The sequence below is a fragment of the Cnephaeus nilssonii genome, assembly GCF_951640355.1.
Source record: "Cnephaeus nilssonii genome assembly, chromosome: 16".
NCBI classification, from domain to species: domain Eukaryota; kingdom Metazoa; phylum Chordata; class Mammalia; order Chiroptera; family Vespertilionidae; genus Cnephaeus; species Cnephaeus nilssonii.
Window position 1 is genome coordinate 44,781,131 of NC_137087.1, and position 18,531 is coordinate 44,799,661.

Here is an 18,531-nt window from a genome sequence, read left to right on the forward strand (position 1 = left end):
ATATTCACTTATGAAGACCTCTTTATCATTTCTTTTTGTCAGGGTACAAAGCTACAGTTCGAATATTGGCAGCTTTTTAAATATCAGAAACTTAACATTATCTTAGTGTATGAATTGACTATACTGATATGTTAAGACAATTCAAGCAGCAGGAAGTGTAGCAGACCTACTCCTTCTGCTTTGGGTCAACCATCACTCTCATACCCTTGAGAAATTGTTCAGGATGTGATGACATGTTCCAGCTAGGTCCAAGGTTACATTTTCTCATTCCCATGGTTTTGATCTGTATCCACCTTTCTTGGGTTTTATGTGTCATTTATCATGAGGAAACATGACCTATAATTAAAAGTTTAGAAGGGCTAAACTTTTCTTACTTAAATCAAAATATGAGGATTCTTAATATAAATTCCAGAACTCTTAAATGGACCCCAGTCCTCTGGTACATGTGACCTGTGCCATTCTTAGAACTTACCAAAACGAAGATGCTTCAGAGTTACAGGTTTAAGTGATCTGTTACGTTATTAAGAGGCCTACTGTATAAGATCTTCTCTTAGCCCCAAAGTATAGTGTAGCTTTGCCATTCACTGTCTTCATCAGTTTGGTTAAAGCTAACCTGTTTCTTGTTTTTAGGTTAACTACATATATTTTCCCCTGTTAAGACCAAGAATGAATATAAGAACCAAGTCTCCAAAACAAAAAAGTTTTTATATATTCCTGTGAGCTGCATTTATTATATAAACCATATTCACCATACATACTTATTGCCATGACGTTTTGCTGTTCTTCCTGTGCTCCCTTAATTTTGCTTTTAATTAAGATTTTTGTCCCATTTTTGATCTCTAGGAAAATTAAAGTGTGGGATCTTGTAGCTGCTTTGGACCCCCGTGCTCCTGCAGGGACTCTTTGTCTACGGACTCTTGTGGTAAGAGTCTAATTGTTTAAGGGAAGTTGGGGGGTAGGAAGGAGAAAAAATTAAACACTGATGTGCTGTGGAATACAGATCTGGATTTGATAGTTAGAACCTCACAAAACCTACTACTAAGTGGAAAGGCAGCCAATACATGACAATAAAATATGTTTATATAGCGCCTTTCATCCAAAAGTGCTTTAGAGACTATATATGGAGAGAAATGTGGCAGCTGTTTAACAGCTGCACAGCAACTCTCCACATCAGTTTAGTACAGGAAGTGAATAAGAATTCTGTATCCACCAGAAACAGTAGGGGGTACTTAGGGAGAAGGAACGTAATTGCTCAAATTGGAACCTGTCCAGAATCTGAGGACCTGCACACCTGTGCCTACAAAAAGTGCCATGGGAGTCTGTGTGAACCCCTGGTCAGCCCCTTAGTTCTTCATCCTGTTCAAGGCATGCTGCCTCCAGCAACTTGAATCCCATCTTTTTTATTCTTTGTGTGTACTCCCTTGCCTGAACATCTTGACATTTGGAAGAAGAAGTGACTCAAAAAGAACTTATATCACCTTCAAAAGCACTAAATTCTTTATCATGCCAAAGGCCTGGATTAGAAAATGTTCCAAGTATAAAAGCTGCTTCGATTAGAAAAAGATTAGCTGGGGCACTAGAGAAGACAGCCTTTTGCACAACTCAGGGAAAAGATGAGAGCAAGCATTTGAAGGCCCAGTATTCTGAATCCTTGCTCAACATTTAGGTATTCTCTGCTCTGAAAGAGAGAGATACGTTTCTTTGTCTTCCTTGTTGGATTTAAAGCTCATTATTTCAGTACATACATGCTTTACTTTCATGTTTCACACATGTTTTTTTTAAATGTGTACTTTCATTCATTTACAATTAATCTAGATCTGGTTTTTAAAGTATAATTTACATACAGCAAAATTTGTCCATTTTTAGCATACTGCTATGAATTTTACAGATGTGTAACTACCACAATCAAATTATAGAAAATATCCATCATCTCCCCAAAAATTGTGTCCCTTAGAATCACCCCTAGCAACTGTTCATCTCATTTCTGTCCCTGTAGTTTTATTGTCTTACGAATGTCATATAAATTAAATCATACAGTATGTAGCTTTTTGCCTTTGGCTCTTTTTACTTCATTAAGATTCATCCATGTTATTGCATGTGTTAGTACTAAGTTCTTTTTTATTGTTGGGTAGTATTCCATTGTGCGGATGAACCAATTTGTTTATTCACTCACCAATTTAAAGACATTTGGGATGTTTCCAGCTTTTGGTGATACTGAAAACATTCCCATGCAGGATTTTGTATGTACATATTGTTTCATTTTTCTTGGGTAAATACCTATAACTGCAATTTCTGGGTCCTATGGTCATTGTATGTTTAAATTTAAAAGAAGTACTAAGCTATTTTCCAAAGTGGCATTTTGGGAGTTTGCAAATGTATGCCACTTTACATTTCCACTAACAATGTATGAGAGTCCCACTTTTCCACATCCTTGATAGCACTTAATATTGTCAGTTTTGTGTTTTTTTTAAGATTTTTAAAATGATTTTTAGGAAGAGCCAGAGAGAGAGAGAGAGAAACGTTGATGCTAATGAACATTGGTCAGTTGCCTCCTGCATGCACCCTACCAGGAATCAAACCAGCAACTTTTCGTTGCATGGGACTATGCCCAAGCAAATGAGCCACACTGGCCAGGGCTAGTATTGTCAGGTGTGTTTTTTTAAATTAATAGCCATTTGAATGAGTGTGTAATGGTTATAGTTTTAATTTGCATTTTGTGGTAACTAATGTTGTAGAACATCTTTTCATGTTCTTTTGTGAAGTGTCTGTTCAAATCTTGTCCTCATTTATTGCGTTGTCTTAAATTTTTAAAAAGAGATTTATTGAAATATAATTGACATACAATAAAATATGCAACTTAATAAATTTTAACATATGTACATACCAACGAAACTATCACTTCAACCAAGATAAAGAATGTATCCTCATGCCCCCTTTGTAATCCTCCCTTCCCATTCTGCCCATTTCCCCCTGCTCCAGTCCCCAAGCAGCCACTAATCTGCTTTTTGTCAATATTGATTAGTTTGCATTTTTTATGGTTTAATTAATGGAATAAAAAAAAGAGTATGTACTCTTTTTTGCCTCTTTTCATTAAGCCTAATTATTTTTATATTCTCCTATGTTGTTGATGTAAATCAGTAGTTCGTTGCAAAGTAGTATTTCATTGTATGGTTATACCACAATTTATCCACTTGCCAGTTGATGAAAATTTGGATTGTTTCCAGTTGTGGGCTATTACAAATAAAGTTTCTATAAACATTATGTGCAAATCTTTATGTGACCATATGCTTACATTTCTCCCAGATAAATCCTAGGAGCCGAATTTCTAGATCATATGGTAAATGTATGTTTAATATTTCTAGAAACTGCCAAACTATTTTCCAAAGTAGTTGTACCATTTAACATTGCAATACAACAGTGCAGTTACTCCACATCCTCACCAATACTTAGTGTACAGTCTTTGTAATTTGAGTCATTCTCAGTGTCCGGTGGCACCTCATTGTGTCTTAATTTGCATATTCCTAATATTAATGTTGAGCATCATTTCATGTGTTTACTTGCCATCCAGATACCTATTTTGGCGAAGTGTCTGTTTGAATCTTTTGCCCATTTTTTTAATTGAGTGGGTTTCTTATTGAGTTTTGAGTTAATTTTTGTGGATGGTATAAGGCAGTGGTCGGCAAACTGCGGCTCTGTTGACTAATGAGTTTGCCAACCACTGGATAGGGGCTTAATCAAAAGGAACAACAACAGCCTGTAATTATTGGAATCGAGAGTCTAGGTCAGTGGTCGGCAAACTCATTAGTTAACAGAACGGCAAACCTCGGCTCACGAGCCGCATGTGGCTCTCGAGCCGCAGTTAGCCGACCACTGGAATAAGGTATGGTTCAAAGTTCACATGGATAGCCAGTTGTTCCAGTACCATTTATGCAAGACTATCCTTTTTCCTCTGAATTGCCTTTACATTTTTGTCAAAACCTGTTAACCATATATGTGGGGGCCTACTTATGGACCTATTCAGTTCCAATGATCTTCTTGTTTATTTTGATACCAGTATCATATTAACTTGGTTACTGCAGCTTTTTAATAACTCATGAAAGCAAGTAGTATAAATCCTTCAACTTGGTACTTTTAAAAGTTTTTTGGGGTCCTTTGAATTTTCATGTGAATTTTAGAATCTGCCAATTTTACCCCCCACCCCCACCCAAGAAATCTGCTGAGATTTTCATTGGGATCGTGTTAAATCCAGATCAATTTTGATTGGAGAGAAGTAACTTCTTAACAATACTGAGTCTTCTGATCCATGAATACAGTATATCTCTCTATTTGTTTAGGTCTTTTAAAAAAATTCTCAAAAATGTTTTATAGCTTTCAATGTTAAAGGTCTTATACATCTTTTGTCATATTTTAATGCTATTGTAAATAGTATTTTGAAATTTCTGGATTGCTCATTGCAAGTATGCACAAATACACTTTTACTTCTTTTTCAACCTGTGTACCTTTATTTCTCTTTCTTGTTTTATTGTACTGACTAAGATCTTCAGTACAATGTTCAAAAGAATTAACAGTGGATGTCCTTCTCTTGGGGAAAAAGCATTTGGTCTTTCACCATTGTGTGTGTGTATGTGTGTGTGTTAGCTTTAGGTTTTTCATAGATAAAATCAGGGGTATTAGAAGTTCCTTTCTGTTCCTCGATTGCTGAGAGTGTTTATTAGAAATAGATGTTGGATTTTGTTAAATGTTTTTATTTGCATCCATTGAGATGATCTTATATTTTTGCCTTTATTCTGTTAATTGGTTATTACATTGATTTTTGAATGTTAAGCACAACTTTGCATCACTACAAATTTCACGAACATTAAAATGATAATAATAAAGGAATACTTTGAACAACTCTATGCTCCAAACTTGATAACCTAGATGAAATGGACAAATTCCTTGAAAGATATAATCTTCTACAACTCACATCTGAAGAAATAGACAATCTGAATAGGCCTATACGTATTAAAGCAATTGAAGCAATAATTAATAACCTTCCAGGACGGAAAGCACCAGGCCCAAATGGGTTCACGGGTGAATTCTACCAAATGTTTGAGGAAGACATTATACCATTTCTGCACAATCTCTTTCAGAAGATAGAAGCACAATGAATACTTCCTAACTTACTCTCGGAGGCCAGAATCACCACAATACCAAAACAAGACAAAAATATTATAAGAAAATAAAACACACAATTTCATAACTAATATGAGTTTATTAGGTAGGATTTTTTGGTAATATTTTAAACCATTTGCTTCAGATTTAAGTGTGATCTTTACTCTCCTTATGTTTAGTGATTTCACAATAAGGAAAATTTCTGAAACTATTTTAAAGGTATTTCAGTATTTTTCAAATCTCAATAAAATGAAGTAACTTATATTAAGATAAATTCAACAAAATATTAGGAGATTGAATCCAACAGTGTATAAAAAGAATTACACATCATTATCAAGATTTATTCCAATTATGCAAAAGCAGGTGTAATATTCAGAAACCAGTTAATGTAATCCATCACATCAAAGGTTAAAGAAGAAAAATCACATGACTATATCAATAGATGCATTTGGCAAAATCTAACATCTATTCATGATAAACTCTCAGCAAACTAGAAATAGAGAGGAACTATTTCAGCTTCATAAAGAAAAATGCTAATTAAAACTCCAATAAAATACCACTATACTACAAATCTATCAAAATAGCTAAAATTTAAAAGATTGACAGTATCAATTTGTTGAAGATGTGAAGCAACTGGAACTCTGATACATGGCTGGTGGGAATATAAATTGGCACAACTTTTTAAAAATTGCTTCACCATATCTACTAAAGCTACATACACATACAGTTCTACTCCTAGGTGAAATGAGTGCATATATTCATCAAAAGACATGTACATAAATGTTCATAGGAACTTTATTTATAATAGCCAAAACTACAATCAACCTTGTATAGGCTGAATTGCCTTTGCATTTTTGTCAAAACCTGTTAACCATAAGAGATGGTAAGTTATAGTGTGTTCATATAATGAAATATCAACCAGTAATAAATAAATGAAAAAAAGAATGAACTTCTATTGCATGCAATAACAGAGAGTAATCTTACACTGTTGAATGAAAGAAACCAGGCAAAAAGAATACATGCTGTTATGAGTGTATATATAGGAAACGAAGAACAGGAAAAATGAATTGATGACAGCATTGGGGTGAAGGTAATATCGACTTTGTAAGGGGCATGAGAGTGCTTTTTGGGATACTGGAAGTAATCAGGATGGTGGTTACTACAATGGTATACAAAAGGAGCTTATAACTGCTTATGAGATTCAAATATTAAATTATCATGATTTTTGCAAGCTGGTTGGCCTCATATAGGTAGCTTGAAAATGGCTAGGATATGAATTTTTGTGGGGTTTTTTGTTTGTTTTGTTTGTTTGTTTGTTAATCCTCACCCAAGGGTATTTTTCCATTGATTTTTAGGGAGAGTGGAAGAGAGAGGGAAAGACAGAAACATCGATGTGAGAGAAACACATCGATTGGTTGCCTCCTGCACGAGCCCCGACCAGGGCCCGGGTGGGGAGGAGCCTGCAACCACGGTACATTCCCTTGACCAGAATCGAACCCGAGACCCTTTGGTCCACAGGCCGACGCTCTATCCACTGAGCCAAACCAGCTAGAGCCAGGGTAGGAATATTTACACCATGAAAATGTGCAGATGCTTTTACAATTGGGGAGAGTTAATTAGCTGATAAACTCTTACCAGCACACTACTTCTTATTGCTTATCAGTCCTTGGCCTCTAATTGTAGAAGAATCCTAGAGGTACAGAGAGAGGATAAGGCCAGGGAAGCACTGAGGAATGGTCTGGTTCAGCCTCAGCCTAGGAGAGTTGGCAATGAGAAACTAGCATACGATTGGGCATGCCTCAGCTCTAGTGAATATTGCTTTGATTATGTATAAAATCAACTGCCCAGTATTTGACTTTTTCATCCTGCCTTTAATTCAAATTAAGTTTTTTTCTCTGTGTTCTTGAAATAGCTAAATGATAGAGAAAATTACCTATCAGGATAACATAACTTTTTCCTAGACTCCTGTTGACATGTTGCTGAATTTGTCCTTTTGATTCTGAGTAGTTCAGAAGTTTTTGTTTCTCCTTCTTTAGGAGCATTCTGGAAGAGTTTTCCGACTCCAGTTTGATGAATTCCAGATTGTCAGTAGTTCACACGATGATACAATCCTCATCTGGGACTTTCTAAATGATCCAACTGCCCAAGCTGAACCCCCCCGCTCCCCTTCTCGAACATACACCTATATCTCCAGATAAATAATCATACACTGACCTCATACTTGCCCAGGTATGAAAAAGAACTGTGTGCATGGCACTGTGGGTAGGAGATGGGATGTTGGCTGTAAGGTGTTGCTAGCTCATGGAGCCTTCTCACGTCCTTTATCTTTCCAAGTCCTGTAAAGCAGGGAAGCTGCCACCATGAGACAGGGCCGGGGCTGCATATTGGATGCTGCCTTCATCAAGGAAGCCAGCCTCAGTTCTAGATGATCCTGGAATTAGATCTGGATGACCCTTGTGCTGTAGAACTAGTAATTCCTGCCCCAGTTATCTAATAGAATTGTTCAGAAAGGAAGAGATTTAGCCTTGGCTGGGCAACTCAGTTGGTTAGATCATCATCTCGATACGCCTAGTTACAGGTTCCATCCCAGGTCAGCCCGGTAAGGGCACATACAAGAATCAACCAATGAATGCATAAATAAGTGGAACAACAAATCAATGCTCTCTCAAAGTAAATAAATAAATAAATATATAAATAAATATTCAAAAAAACTTGCAAAAGAAAGATTTGAATCAGTTTCAAAACTAAGAGTAATGACTCAAAAGCCTGTGGCTTTGTAGTTCCCAGATTAAACCAGTACCTGTAATAAAGACCCTTTAAATCAAGTAGGTAGTCTAATGTACCAGTGGGGAAATCTCATGGTGAAATATGCTGGCCTCTCACAGCTCTGTCAGTGTCATTTGATTTTAAAAGGGTAGCTTTTTAAAATCCTTATCCCCACTCCCCACCTCCTCTAAAAATGAACTGTCTTTTGACCTTGGAAGTGGCTCTGGAGTTGGTGAGAACTCCGTATGTTCTCCCACTCAAGTCTTCATCCTCCCTCGGAGGCAAGAAGAGATCCTAAAATTCATCTTTATCTATTTTGTGGTTTATTCAAATACATTGTGATCGTTGTTTGGGGGAAACTGCAGTACTGCTGGGGGCCTTGCCATCATTGTGATTTCTCATTTCCCACACTTGCCTCGATGCTTGTGGAAGAAGTGCACATTTAGTACACTTTCCTGCACATCTTCTTACCTGGTTCTTCTGAGAGGGGTGGTCTGTGCCCTGCTGGGCTCATTTCAGTGCTCACTTCTTACAGAGGACATGCTGCCTCCTCATCCCTCAGCCTCCTCAGCCAGGTCACACAGGCACACCTTGGAGAGAATTCTAGCTGTGTGCCCTGGGCAAGTAACTTCCCACAGCCTTCGTCTCCTTACTAGCAAAATGAGGGTTGCAGTACATAGTACACAGAGCTGTTGTGAGGATTGCATTGAAATGTTATATGTAAAATTCTTAGTGCTTGGCACAGTGCCTAGCACCTAACAAGTCCTTAGTAAAAAGTGGTTTATTAGTGTTAATATTGTAATCATGTTACCTCTCCCCTCCTTTTGCCAAAATTTTCTGCTCCTGAGTTTTCTATGGCATTTTGCCATATTTAATATTGTTCCTGATGCTCTTATGGCTTTTGTCTCCTTCCCCTCTCACCCCTAAAATATACACACACACATCCCCTAAGAGTCTGTCTCAGGCCTTTCTTCCTTATCTAAGCTCCCTTCTTCGGCTGCCTTGTCTCTTCCCAAGGCTTCAGCTCTCATCTCAGTGTAGATGACTCTCAAATTTGTATCTCTAGTCCCAACCTCTGCCTTAGTCTCCAAGCCACATATCCAGCCACCACCTACACATCTATCTCTGAAGACACCCACTGTAGTCACTCTGTATAAGCGCTGTGGCCCTGAACATGCCACTGAGCCCCCTGCCAAGTCCCCAGACAGGCCATGTAGCCTTTAACAGAAGCTCCTGCTTGGCACAGGCTAAGAGCAGGCATTACGAAGGACCTCTGAGCCTTTCTCCTATTTGACAGCTAAGTTAGTTCTTTTTCTCATAGAGCAAGTGAGAAATACAGGGAAAGGGACTAATGATTATTTGCTCTGTTTTCACACAGGACTCATTAAAGTTGCGGTATTTAACGTATCTGCCAATACCAGGATGAGCAACAACAGTAACAATCAAAATATTACCCACTTTCCCCGGACTAGCCGAGGAGTGGGGCTTTGAGACTCCTGTTGGGACACAGTGGTCTGCAGTCGACTCAGGAGGGTCTACTCAGCACAGCTGACTGCTTCCGTGCTGCTATCAGATGTCTTTTATCTTTCGTGAATGATTAGAACTTTTAAACCTCACCTCACTTCCCCTCCTCCTTTCCCTTGTGCACCTGTTTTTTCCTCATTTGGTTCCAGACAAAGATGACTTATAAATATATTTAATGTTTTGCCAGAATCTCTCTTGCTTTGCCGTTAAGCAGAAGAACTAGTTTCCCTATATAGCCTGCTGGGAGAGACCCACTTCTAGGGGAGAGGGGGATACAACTTCAAGCCAGACAGCACCCAGTGTCTCCCCGTGAACTACAGGAATGCCCAGCGCCTGGCAAGCTCAGCGAGCCCCACTGTGCTTAGGAGACAGCGGTCCTGTATAGCCTCTGGGGCAAGAAAGAGAGACAAGAAGAATGAGCACGATCTGGGCCTCTTTCCTCCATCTCTTTTCTCTGTTTCTGTCCCTCTTCCCCCTCCCTCCGCCCCTTCAACTGTTCTCTGCTCCACCTGAGAAGAACGAGGATGAAGAAAGTGTCATCAGTTAGCATGAGGCAACTCAGCTAGAAAACGCAACACTTGGAAGAGTTAAATGCTGTTCAGTTAAAATTTCAAACCGAGGCTTTTGCTGCAAGTGACCCTATATGACTATAATGGGTTCTCAGACATGGTACTTTCATATTTGCAACTCTTCTCTCTTCTTCTAACACCCTCTCCCCAAAAAGGGGGGCAGAAATTTCCTGGGCTCCATCAATGGCCACATCTTTTCTGGACTCAGCAGTCTCCTCGATTCCATGTAGAGTGTGAAAAGGAGCTGCTGATTGCATTTCCTCTCATTAACAATTAGATGTGTAATAAAAAGCATTGTACTTCATCTTAAATCACTGCTAAGGCTCAGCCTACAGGAAGGCTTGGAATGGCCGGAGCCAGTCGCTTGGTACGCTCTGCATAATTTCCCATCTCAGATTTCCTCATCAGGGCCTGTGAGCACCCAGGCACCTGTATCTTTGCCAAGACCACCATCAGAGTAGCTTAAGAGGTGGTCGGGATTAAAAGTTTATTTCTTTTTCATTTAAGCCAGTAAATACCATTTCCAAAAATCAAGCTAGTCATCTCAACCTTGCACTGCAGAACCAACCTTCTTGCTTTTCCCAAACCTGGTATTTTCAAAGGGCAAAGCTGCCAGAGAGAGCAGATCAGGGTGAAGTTTGGCACACAGGGTTTAATACTGGGGCAGAAACTGCCTTCTCTTTCCTTTTCTTCCTCCTCCTGGTCATATTTTACTCTCCACTCTCCCCCAACCAATAACTCTGGGAGTTAGTTAATAATGTAAACAAATGGACCTCAGCAAGGGCCAGGCTGACCCGGCCACTTGGAAGGCAGCTGTGTGGGATTCAGGTGCAGGCACCTGTGCCACCCAACCTGGGAGCACAGGGAATACGACCAGCGTGTGCCCAGCTTGTTTCCTGGGGGTGGGAGTGGACCTGCACCAGCCATTTCTGGTGGCATGGGCACACCCATCCAAAGCCCTGCGGCCACAGTACAGTCTCAAGTTCCCCTTGGAGGCTGAGCTGTCTGGCCTGTTGTTTCCATTCCTGATCAAAGCAGTTGAGCAAAAGAAAGCCCCTTTTTAACTGGCAGCTGTAAAAAACATCAGAATGGGAGCCAGTTGTAAGTAACCTCAAAGCTAGGCCACCTTTAGTTCTGCAAAGGGGGAAGGCAAGAGAAAGCCATCTTCCCTCTGATTTGTAAAAAGGTGTCCTCTTCCCAAAATGTGCCCAGACTGAATGTTGTTATTACATATTAAGAGGCAGGTTATGCATATGCATTTTTCTTTCCTGCTTTATGAGTGCTTTTAAGCTTTTAGTTCCAGGTTATATTCAGAAGGTATTTCCCAGTGTGATGATAATGTCATTGCCTAGGAAATATTTTTTGAGAATAATTCCCTTCCCAACTACCCATTCTACAGAGAAATGTTTTCTATCTAGTCGCTTCTCATGGTTCCTTGTCCATTGTGTTGACTATTAATGCCTTTTTGATTGGTTGAGGGTTTTGCTACGGATGAGGCACAAGACCATCAGCCTGAAAGACACATAGCTCAGGCATTAAAGAGGCATGGATTTTAAGCTGTTTAAAAGTATTGTCCAATAGCCATAACTTTCCTAGCCCTTCTGTTAAATGCTGCTGTTCTGAAGTGAGAGCTGTTGACTATTCATTGGTGCACAGGGCTTTCCTCTCCCATCGAAGTTCACTTGAAGGTAGATTGTGTTTAAGACTGTTCTGAAGCTTGTCCAGTACGTCAGAAGTGATATCGAGGTGGGCCCTTCAGCCTGGAGCGGTGAGCTCTGTCGAGGATATTCCCCAAGTTGTCCTCTGCTCTGATGGAAATGGGAATGAAGTTAAGTGGTCTGAAAAACTTGAGTCAGTCACATTCCTCAGCTCGGGGGGTCATTTACCAGTTCATTGTAGAAGAAATAATCAGGTAAGTAAAAGTTCATTTCCAGAGAAAGTAAACCCCACTTACCATCTCTGCATGATTTCAGTGGGAATTGATTATCACTAATCCCCAACTGGGCTAGAATAAATGTAAAGTTTGACCTTTTTAAAAAAGAGAAACAAAGAAAGTCTCAACACATTTAAAGGAATGGTAGGAAAGGAGCCGAGGGTGTCTCTGGGCTCTGAACTGAGATGTCTCCATTGTAGATTAGTCTCTTCTCACTAGAATCCCAATGTGGTTTGAAAGAAATGTTCCTTAAAGACAGGAGGAAGCCCCTTCACAGGTGGGCAAGGAGTGTGTGCACGCCCCTCACCTGGGAGCTGTGTGGGCACGGGTGAGCTCCGTTCCCACTGGGGCTGCTTGGACAACACCAGCATGCCTTGCTGCACGTGTGTGTTTCCACCGCTGAGAACATCCTTCCACTTCCTGGTGTGCAGTCTGAAAGCAGATGTGGATTGTGAATGGAAAGCCTTTTACACTGTCCCTGGGCAAAATCCTGGTGACTCTTCGCCAGAAACTCTAGAGACAGAGCCTCTCTGAAACTCTGTTGACAGATAATCAAGTCTGGCCCTCATAACTTGTTTCTGAACTGGAAAAGACCCTGGGACCCCTAAATCATTCTGCGTTCTGCTTGAGTAAGAAAAATCCTGTTTTGTTTTTTGTAAAATCAAAAGCTGAAGAGAAGAAAACATGCACTCTTCTCCTTGCCGTCGCTTGGTACCCACTGGTCTGAACACTGGGGTTGGTGTCCTTATCTAGCATTTGATTGTGTGTGGAAACAAAAGACTTGGGGTGGAGGGGGTGGGGAATATTGGAAATAATGAGGGCATATTTTTCTTTCCTAGTATTAAATTATATTACATTGGTATCATTGACCTTCTTGGTGTCCTCCATTTACCTTAGAAGGTAATACCTTCCTGCCCGAAGTGAGAGCAGTCCAACCCAGAAGGGTGCCGGCCTAGGGGCTAGGCTGCAAGCCTGGTTATGGAGGAATTCAGGTACTTTTCGGGAGAAAAAGGGATGCTTAGATACCCACCACCTGTGTCCATCACGTTCTTTGATGATCAGGTTTACTATTTGACTTAAATCCACATTTCTGATCGCCTCTCCCATTTAGATGAGTTCAGCAGACTTTCCAAGTGCTGAAGAACATGAAAAGTGCCCTTGTTCCTCCTGCCTCCCTCTCTTCCCTCCCAGAGTAACTCACTTTATCATGGGCCCCAGAGCCTGCAGGTTGAGTCCTCCCTGGGCTCTATCCACAGCCGTCTCTTAGGGGAATAAGGCTGAGTTCTGCTGCTTGTTTTTACTTGTGCTTCATTTGTGACTTCCAAATTATTGGGACTGAGAAGAGAACCCAAAAGAACGTGATTATGGCAACCTGATTTCAAGTGGAACTTAATGCATTGATATCCTGAAACCTTTTCTGTTGGAAGTTGAGTACCTATGATTAGGTACTAAAGTTTCCTGGAGGCAGATGGCATTAAACTATGTGCTCTACAGCCCACCCAGCTGGCTGGCTCAGCTCCTGACTTGTTGTGTGTGCATGTAAGGATGAGTGCGGTAAATAGCATTTTAAAGCATCACCTCCCCTCTATCCCTTTCCCTTCTTGAAGGAAAAAAACGAGAAGGGTTAGACCTCTGGGTACCAAGGAAACTAACACCTTCCCAAATCAATGATCACTCGAGCCCAACCCAGACTGTTCTGAGGGGTGTTCACTGGACTCTAACCATGGGGCAGGCCTGGCAGCAATTGTGAGCTTCCCTGAGAGCTTCCAGTTGGTTCTGCCCTTTGTTCTCTAGACTCTAAGTACTGACTGCTTTGACTTTTGTGACTCTGTTTTGGTGATGTGTAGTCAATGTACCAATATGTTCACAACCTAGAATCATGGTAATATAGTGTGTTTTGGTTTTTTTAACTGTTCAGAAAAAAGTAACTTAAATTACAAATATAAGATTAAAGTGAATTTTCCAAGTGTCTTGTCTCTTTGCCCTAACATCAATAGGACAGTGAGTTTTTCAATATACAAATTGAAAGAGTGGGAGAAAACAACATTGAGAGAAGTCAGGGCCAAATGGTGTGAATAAATATGGGACCTCTAGCATATAATTAATGTTCTATGTTGAATGAAATTGAAGCCAAACTGATGTCTAATTTGGGTACAGGTCCCCATAGCCTTCTCAGCTTACCACAACCCTACCCATACCCAGGACTGCTAAGTTCTCCTCTGCCTCCCGAGAGGATAGGAAGACTTGTAGATAGGTGAGCTCATTACTCTGGCGCAATTTTCAGAGACTCTAACACACTGTAAAAATAAAGGGGGCACTGACCATCTGGGAGAGACCCACCTGCCTTCTCTCCTTAAACCAAACCTGGGGAAGTAGGTACAAGGTTACACATCATCTCGCTCTTCTCCTCCCCTCCTGGAGTCACAAGAAACCCATCCTTGTTTTACATCTGGACTTTCAGTCACGACAGCATTCTCAGGCTGTGAGGCCGCAGGGCCCCAGTGCAGAGCTAGCCCTGCTGGAGCTGAAGGCATAGCAGGGCATCAGGTGCGCCCAGCGTGTTTGCACATGGGGAACCTGCACAAGAACAGGCGCTCCCCACACTGCCCAAGACCATACAAGATCTAACAACTGAGGACAGGGAGGGAGGGCCAGTATTGAGCAGAGGCTGGGCCAGGGGGTTTTCGGTCTCACCTTCAAACCCAGTGTCAGCTTCCTCCAGGATGGCTGGGTAGAGGGTACGTCCCTGGAAGACTCAGCCCTGACGTTACTGTTTCCCAAAGCCAGGCTAGGCCTGGAATCCCTCTCCCCCTGAAACCTATAGCTGCACCACCATCAACAATGACGAAGGGGAGGAGACCTCTCTTCTTTCTGATTGGCTCTTGCCAATTAAGAGCATTTTATTAGGCTGCTAATTAAAGGCACTTCGTTAGCAGCAGGAGAGGCCGGGTGGGTGCCTGGTGAGATGGAGCTGCAGCCAGGAGAAATCGTTTTCTTCCCCCCATGGAAGCAGAGCCTCTTAGGGAACCTCTCAGTCCCCCAACCTTTCCCGCTGCGCCTACCACACCCCTTGCTTTCAATTAGCATCTCTGAGGGGAGTGAGGTCATTACCAAGCCCAGGTGGAGAGCCCTCCCCTGCCTCCGGCCACACGTCCCGGCAGGGGTGGGCTGTTCTGTCCCCACACACCTTGTTTGGTGTCTGAGCCGCCCTAGTGGTGCCCTGGGGGTCGGGTTTGTTCTCCCCACTGAGGAATGGCCCCGTGGGTCCCATGTCTGAACCCATCACTAGCAGCCACCTAGTAAATAGAATGACCGGTCACTTGGTCACATGGTATGAACCTCCTTGTCCCTTCCCGAACCAAAGGCTCGCAATGTTATTAGGAAATGTGACCTTCCTAACAATCCTTTTCCAAGAACTGAGCCCTCATAGGCCGCAGACCCCAGTGGGTTCAGGAGGAGGAGGGTCTCGGGGACCCTGAGACTCCAGAGCTCCCCACACATTTGAGGTACTTCCCCTGCGTAGTTCAAGTGAGCCCCAGGCAGTCCCCTTCCTCCAGCAAAAGGGGGGCCTGGCCATGACAGCAAGAGGGGGCTGGCATCAGGGTCAGAGATAACCCCTCTCTAGAACCCTCCCTGTCCCACCTTGCTGCCCTCCTCACCCCCTCACTTAACTGCAGAATTAGCACCAGCCCAGGCTGGGAGGGCAGATTTATGGCTAGGCCTGCCTCTCTCCATTTAACCTGAGGCCGGCCTGGGCTCCAGACACTAAATTAGATTTTTGACAATTAGAGAGACTAATGGGCACATAGCCATCCCCAGAGCCAGATATCCAGCAAGGCCGTCCTTTAATATCCACCACTGGCCGCCAGCCCCTCCCAACCGGCCTCTTCTCTCCTCGGTGGGCATTTCTCTACCATGGCCTGCATCCCTCTGCCCAGGGCTTCTCTGGTTCCCTCTCTGATTTCTTACCCTCTCCTTCCTGCTCTTGCCCAGGGCCAGCTCTGCTCTGGGGCTCTGCCCTCCTTGCCTTCCGTTCTTGTCCTTCAGCCTCTTCACCCTCCTGTCACTTCTCCATCTCTACCTTCCCCAGGGCCTGTCCCTCTGTAACCTTTCCACCTGCCCCTAGCAGACTGCAAGCCCCTTGAGGGCAGGGGCATGTGCCCTATCCCGTCCTACAAGCTCAGCAACCAATGGGTGCAAAATAAATGTCTTGAGCCTGCCTCCCTCCCCACTCCCTCTGAGCCTGATGTCCAAGGCCTGCCCACCCTGCCCTCCTGGCACCAGGCCCAGCCCTGGCTCTGACCAGGCGCTGCTCCACGTGGGCTGGGTCCCCTTCCCTGCAGCCCCTCAGCTCTGGTCGGTCTTGGGCTGGGCGGGCGGGTAATGAGATTGCAGTAAGTGGTGTTGGGGGGGGAAGCTGCTCACATTCACTCAGGCAGACTCATAGCTCTGTCAGGCTGATTGGTCCTGAGTGGAGGCACAAACGGCCCCCCATGGACACGCTGAGATTGGTTATAAAATTACAAGCATTTGTTCTGCTGTCAGTGGCCTTCCCTCCCTCCCCTCTGCCTCTGCCTGGGCTCCCCACCGCCCCCTACCCAGCCCTCTCTCCCTGGGGGTCAGCCCACACACCCTGAAGGACCCCGTCCAGGGGCCACAGTGGCAGGTGGAAACAAGAGGCTGAGGCCACCAAGCTCCCCATCCGGGCAGGCCTTCATGCCTTGGCCCTGGGACCGGCACAGCTCGGGCTGGCCTCAGAGTGACCTGACCCTGTGCTCAGGGTTTCCTATTCCCTGAGCATGAGTGGGGGTGGGGCCCAGGGCAAACAGGCCTTGAAGATGCGCAGATCCCAAATAGAGGAAGAGGTCCCAGACCCGGGCAACCCTGGGCAACCAGTGCCCACACCTTTGAGGGGGTCCTGGGCAGGAGTTGGGATGGGGGGTAGGAGGTGCCTGGGGGCCTTCCCTGCAGAAGGAGGGAACAGCAGCCACCAGGGCAGTAGGAGGAACCCACCTCTATTCCCTTCAATGGCCAGTCCCCCGCCCTATACCCTGACCCCCAGGACAAATCAGACCTTAGGAGAGTCCCTCGCCACCTAGTCCCCAGAACCTGGGCCAGACGCAAAGCCGATATGGCCCACCAGTCCCTGCTATGGTTACTCTTGATAGGACGAGTCCCTCAGCCTGGCCCTGCAGTCTCTCCCCAGGCCCAAGGATCAATGGCCATCCGTCCCTCTGGCCTTTGCAGGGGTGCTTTGGAGAATGGTTTTGTGCTCTAGTGATGCTCTCACAGAGATACCCCCTCCTTGCTGGGCCTGCCCCTGCCTGACAGACACACCAGCCCCGGCCCTCTTACTCTGGCCTCTGGGCCTCCTCCCCTCCCTCATTTCTCCAACAAGAACCCCTGCCCTGGCCCTTGCCTGGCCCCTCAGCTCCAGCTTCAGTTCCTGCCTGTCTGTCACCACCCTGTCAGGAGGCACCAGGACACCCTGTAACCAGCTTCAGGGGCGGGGGGGGGGGGGGGGGGGGCGCATGAGTGTTGACGGGAGGGTTCCCCAACTAGAAATGGGGAGCTTCAGGCGGCAGCATCTCCTGGTTGCTGGCTACAAGGTGCCTTCCTGCCATCCGTCATTCATTCTCAGCCCAGAATGTATTTGCTGTAATTACATCTTTAATTAGGGTGGTGACGGCTCATTGTTCACCAACAATGATGGATCAGATCCTCCTGCTTGCCGGCCTCCCTCTGTCCAGCACTCTCCAGGTCAGCTCTCCCCCAACTCGGGGCTCTCAGGTTGGGAAGGGTACAGAGAACATGGTCTCCCCCACTGAGGCCTGGAACAGCCATGAGCTCCATCCCCAGGGTGATTATGTCCTTTTAGACCCCTGGGGCTCTCAAGGGACTGGTTAGACCCTGATACCACCTCCCAGGGCTCCCTGCCAAAAGGCTGCGGGTCTCTTAGTGGCCACCAGGTGTCTCCTTGGTCCAAACTGACCAGATTTTGGTAGTGGGGGTAGGGGCTTATTGATGTTGCCCCATTCACACACCTGCCAGCATCACCACCCCCAGGCTGGGCCCTGGGCCATACACTCCTCATCTGAGGAAGTGATAAGCTCAGAAAGCCTCACAACTCTAAATTGGGGGGTGATGGGTGAGTGGCCCTATCTCCAAGCTCCCCGGTGGGTCAGCCAGGGTCTCTGACCAAGGTCTCCATTCCCATAGGTCCAGGCCCAAGTTTGCACGTGGAGGGTGTCCAACAACTCAGTGAGTGAACTGAGGTCAGCCAGGGAGAGCCTTGCTGCGGGAGGGTGGGGGCTATGGGCGGGTCAGAGGCCATGCTGAGCAGAGGGGCCAGAATGGGCAACCAAGGCCCAGGACCCTCAAGGAGACCTTTCGGGGGTAACCGCAGCCTTCATCTGGTTTAAAAGCCCCCCTGGCACCTGCTGGCTGTGTGACATTGGGTGAGTTCCCTAACCTAAGTCTCAGTTTCCTCATTTATAAAGTGGAGATGAAAGCAGTGCCTTCCCTACCTGATAAGATGGCTGCAGAGTCGCGGAGACACGGTTCGGAATGTGAAGGAGCCAGGCT

At 44.4% G+C, this 18,531-nt stretch overlaps 1 protein-coding gene across 8 annotated transcripts in view; it reads left to right on the top strand.

Moving 5' to 3' along the window:
* The window catches only part of BTRC (beta-transducin repeat containing E3 ubiquitin protein ligase), a 171,027-nt gene extending 157,123 nt beyond the window's left edge, over nt 1-13,904 (top strand). For all 8 annotated transcript variants that reach the window (XM_079793062.1, XM_079793064.1, XM_079793065.1 and 5 more), the window contains 3 exons: nt 844-922; nt 7,191-7,383; nt 9,299-13,904. In XM_079793062.1, coding sequence (XP_079649188.1) covers nt 844-922; nt 7,191-7,352 — 241 coding nt within the window. In that variant the 3' untranslated portion in view covers nt 7,353-7,383; nt 9,299-13,904. The remainder of the gene's footprint in view (nt 1-843; nt 923-7,190; nt 7,384-9,298) is intronic.
* The last annotated feature ends 4,627 nt before the right edge of the window (nt 13,905-18,531 follow it).